This window comes from Diospyros lotus, chromosome 7 (assembly GCF_014633365.1).
Source record: "Diospyros lotus cultivar Yz01 chromosome 7, ASM1463336v1, whole genome shotgun sequence".
Taxonomy (NCBI): domain Eukaryota; kingdom Viridiplantae; phylum Streptophyta; class Magnoliopsida; order Ericales; family Ebenaceae; genus Diospyros; species Diospyros lotus.
The window spans coordinates 35,490,456-35,495,239 of record NC_068344.1 but is presented as its reverse complement, the minus strand read 5'-3'; the positions used below and the strand labels follow the sequence as shown (position 1 = coordinate 35,495,239).

The following is a 4,784-nucleotide window of genomic DNA, read 5'->3' as shown; positions in this document are numbered from 1 at the left end:
AAATAATATTCTTAATTAATTAATTGTCCACATATAGTTAATTATAAATAATTTTAATATTTAAAAAATTAATAATTAATCTCCGTAGAAACAACTTCTTATTTATCACTTTACTTCTCTTGATCGCGTATATTTACTTGTTATTGGTTAGTTATATAAAAGCATGAACACGCTTATACACTGATAAACCACGTCATTTTCCAAATTTGCTCTCCCTGGTCAATCGAGGAAGGGGATTTCAAGCCACGCGTTTGGTGCGGCGCGTGGGAGGATGAGACGGGCTCGGAAAATATCGAAGGCGTCGGGACCGTGAGAGGGGTAGCAAAAGATGATAAAGAGGAAACAAGTGTGGCCCACCCCCACGCTATAAAATATCAGAACCATCCCTCCTATGGACACGTTATCCCACTTTGTTACAATACTCCTTCCCTTTATAAAATACCATGCTCCCTCACCCTTGCATACACTTTGCAACCCCCAAGAATTATCCCAAATTACTACTCTCGCTCGCTCGCTCGCTCTCTCTCTCAGCCTCCAAGAAGAGAGATACAGATAGATAACAGATAGTTTTATATACAGAGAGACAGAGAGAGAGGGGGGGAGGCGAGAGTTTATGGAATGGAAACTAACAATTCAGTCGCGCCGTTCGTCTTGAAGACTTATCAGATGGTGAGCGATCCGACGACCGACCGGCTCATCTCCTGGGGCAAAGCCAACAACAGCTTCATCGTCGTTGACCCATTGGATTTCTCCCAGCGAATCCTCCCCGCCTACTTCAAACACAACAATTTCTCCAGCTTCGTCCGTCAACTCAACACATATGTAAGTGTTCATGTTATATGTATATATGATCATTATTGGGCTAAATTTAGATGTATGGGGGGGTGTGTGAATCTGTAAAGGTTTGATTTTTGATCAGGGATTTAGGAAGGTGGATCCAGACAGATGGGAATTCGCTAACGAGTGGTTCCTGCGAGGGCAGACGCATTTTCTGAAGAACATAGTGAGACGGAAGCACCATAGAAATAGCAGTTCGTTGCAGAAGCACGAGGATGAAGAAGACGAGGAGATATTAATGGAGATTGCGAGGTTGAAGCAAGAGCAGAAGACTCTGGAGGAGGAGCTCGATCTCATGAACAAGCGCCTCGAGGCCACGGAGAAACGGCCGCAGCAGATGATGGCTTTCCTCTACAAAGTCGTCGAAGACCCAGAGATTATTCCTCGGATGATGCTCGAGAAAGAGCGGACCAAGCGGCTCACCGGAGACAAGAAGAGGCGACTGTTGATCTCTTCGTCTTCCTCGCCTCCGTCGTCGTCGTCCGGGCCGGCGGCCACCAGCTCGACGTCGGTCAAAAGCGAGGAGGGAGAAGAGGGCACCACCCTAGGGGCAGTTTCGTCAATTTCACTCCCCGACATCCCGGCTTTCTGCCGCTCCCCGGCCTCGCCTGAGCCGACGTCCGCGGGGTGGTTAAGCCAAAGACAAGTCACGGGTACACAGCAACAATCTTACGCCTTTGGCACCATTTCTGGCTATCATCACCAGATGCCGCCGGCGGGTTCCGCCGCCGTGGCTGGCGGGTTGTGGGCGGCTGTGAATAGCGGTTCCGGGGATGTGGATTACTTTGGAGGAATAAAAGATGGGGCGGAGGCCAGGCCACCGCCTTATCCATTCTCACTGTTAGGAGGTGGCTTTTAGATGCTACACAAGATTTATTGTGTATTTTCTTTCTTCTGTATTATCATCTTATTTTCCAGTGAACATATCAGACATAAAAAAAAAAAGTATTCACTTGCGATGACGTTGAGAAAATTAATCTCTTTGTATATAAACTCAAAACCATATTTTAATTCAAAAAAAAAAAAAAATACTTTTACACCCTTCCATAACTAGCTAGGGTTTCAAGCCCTATTATTTATGCTGCATATCTAAATTTTCTGAGCATTTCCTCTTGAAATATAAAAAAAAACCCAAAAAAGAAATTGGGTTTTTGATTTCTTTCTGAGCATATGCTTCTTTCTGATTATCCTCCCAGCGATCTGAAAAGATTAGTGATTAAAAAGAAGAATTATTTCCTTAATAATCTTTTTTGTTCTAATTGTGATATATCTGAAGTTTAATAATCAAATATCATTTGATTATTTTCTAACATGGATGTAGCAGCAGAAGCATTAACATTTGTTCCATGACAGTTGGAGATTGTGAAATATTTTTATGCATTTTAATTTAATTAATTATCAATAAGTCAAAGATGATCAAGTAATTAATTAATACAACCTAATCAAATCATTTACTCCTTTTGTCTCCACCAACTTTGAACTTCTTAGATGGACATTAAGTCTTTAATTTGAATTATTATTGGAATTAATAAATATACCCACCCACCCACCCACCCACACAAAACCATTGACTAAAGAAACAGATTTCTATAAATGAATAATTCATTAACAAAATTGTTTTTTTTACCCCTATAATTCATGAACAAAATTCATGAATAATTCTATAAAAAAAAAAAAAACATAATTGACACTAACACCACCTCATATTATATCAAAATTCAAGAGTTAAATTGATACGCTTGATATATCACAATTTATTACATTACCCTCTTCTTTGTTTAAACCATAATTTTTTTATACTATACTATGCTTATTTTTACATCTTATTCTTTGCGTTTTATAAATTAATATGTTACATTCTACAACACTTTAATATAAACATTTTAATTAACTGTACAAAATAACATTTTAACAAGTAATGAGCTGCGGTTGGTTGGCCAAATATAAACCCACCGTTAGAAAATTAAATCCGATTTCACAGAGTCTCTGCCCCCGCATGCACCACAGGATCACGCCCTTTTAAGCGGACACGGACAGCTCGGAAGCCTCGGATCCACCCTGCAAATTGCGCCATTCATTTATGGCCCAGGGCGAAGATCCCCTGTGCTCGTATCTCACCTGAGCGCCATGTGCTACTGCTACCCTTATCCTCACGTGCCCGAGCGCGTGAAGCCGCTGCGCCGGCTTCTGTGTGGACATAAGGCGCACGTGACGGGCAGCAGTTTTAGTGTATAAAGTGGCAGTTAGTAAGATTTTGGATTCGATTGCGTTTTTGCGCTTCAAGTCAAAGCAAATCCGCTCGTAATCCTCTGTGTGCGCGTCTTCACGGCGTGAAGGCTGGTGGAGTCCACCCTAATAATGAATTCATTTTTTAAATTTGATAAGTTTAACAATTTATTTAACATTTTTCCCTAACCTGATGTCAAAATCTATTTTTATATTATAAAAATGTTAATTATACACTTAATTTGAATACTTAAGATAACACTTATACATTAATATATTATATTTTTTAATTAAATAATTTTCAGGAGAAATTTTAATACGATACCAACTTTCCACCTGGCCTGTACGATGCACGTGATGACGAGGGATAAACCTGAGGTATGATCACGTGGAGCCCACCCACGGCGCGCTGGTGTAAGTAAATGGCAAGTGCTGATTGATTAGGAACCGTCCGATCAAAATAATTTAGAGAGAGAGAGAGAGATTACCACGGGGCCCACTGGTGGCTGGTCAGGGCTGATATTGTAAAATCATGTCGGCTTTCTCGCGCTTTTGTGGACCAATCCGACGCTCGTGTGACGCTGCGGGACCATCAGCTATGATGGACACGTGCCGAGTTATCATTGGGCTACCCGCAGTATAACCTTCAAGCTATTCTCCATGGGGAAATCATTCAATTTTTGATCCCATCCCGGGCGGGGCCTACCACGTGTAACGCCCACAACTCGCCAGCTGTGTGTTGGCCCTTAACTCAAGACAAGATGGTAGGCCTCAAAATCCAGCCTGCCAAAGGGGAAGGGAAGGGAAGGGCATGTATGTCCCAGAACAGCAAAAATTCGAACCCATAAATTTATTTACAATAAAAATATATATAAATAATTTTAAGCACCTAAACATTTAGTTTCTATCCTTAAAAATTTGACCTAAAATTAAAATTAATTAATTATTCATTTCCGAATTTTAATCAATTGACCAAAATGCCCTTAAAACTATATATAAAAATTCACCCATCAATCTTTGAACTTTTTAAAAATGAATCATATTATCATATAATTTGGAATATTTGAGGTGGGAAAGAGAATATGAGGAAGGGCGACGGGGGGGAATATACTCTTGCCTTTTGATTTCTTTTTGACAGAAGCTTGGGAAAGGGAGCAAAAGGGTGAGCGACACCTGTCCCCCGATCATTCCGAGGAAAGTCACAGTCTAGGAGTGGTTGGGAGAGATATGGAGTGTGTACTGTTTAGTACACAGGGATTGTGGGGTATTTATTTTTTTGGAATATAAGTCTTTAAACATTACATGGGTGGAGTTAATCCATCCACGTCTGATTTCAAATTACACAACACAACACAGCCAAATTAAAGATTAAAAAAGCGGACAAGCTCTTGGTTACATTCACGCCAAGTGTACATCTTATGTTCTTCTTTTGGATCTCGTCGTGTATCTTTCATCAATATGTTTTTCACACGTGCACAAAATGTCGGTCCGTCCGTTTTGATGGTAAATAGTAATTATTATTTATTTTATAATTTCAAAATGACAAAGTCTAAGTTGTGGGTTCCATTTTATTGTCGGTCTAAAGTGGTCAAATGTATATTTCTGTCTCTAAGGTACGTATAGCTCATGACATGGCGTGATTTCATTGACATGAATTGCATGGGGTGTCATGGGAAGAGTCATATCCTAAACCCGTAACCTTTCTTTCTAGAGCTTGCTGA

At 40.3% G+C, this 4,784-nt stretch overlaps 1 protein-coding gene across 1 annotated transcript; it reads left to right on the top strand.

Annotated features, from left to right (window-relative positions):
* The first annotated feature begins 400 nt into the window (after window positions 1-400).
* Window positions 401-1,814, top strand: LOC127805801 (heat stress transcription factor C-1). Its single transcript, XM_052342586.1, has 2 exons — window positions 401-822; window positions 920-1,814. The coding sequence occupies exons 1-2, from the start codon at window positions 619-621 to the stop codon at window positions 1,694-1,696; spliced, it is 981 nt and encodes a 326-aa protein (XP_052198546.1). The 5' UTR covers window positions 401-618; the 3' UTR covers window positions 1,697-1,814.
* The last annotated feature ends 2,970 nt before the right edge of the window (window positions 1,815-4,784 follow it).

What these genes read in the sequence shown, in the direction of transcription:
- LOC127805801 (XM_052342586.1), top strand. Translation starts at nt 619, where the DNA reads ATGGAAACTAACAATTCAGTCGCGCCGTTCGTCTTGAAGACTTATCAG. An exon ending in TCCGTCAACTCAACACATAT is followed by an intron (nt 823 to 919) that starts GTAAGTGTTCAT and finishes ATTTTTGATCAG; the next exon opens with GGATTTAGGAAGGTGGATCC.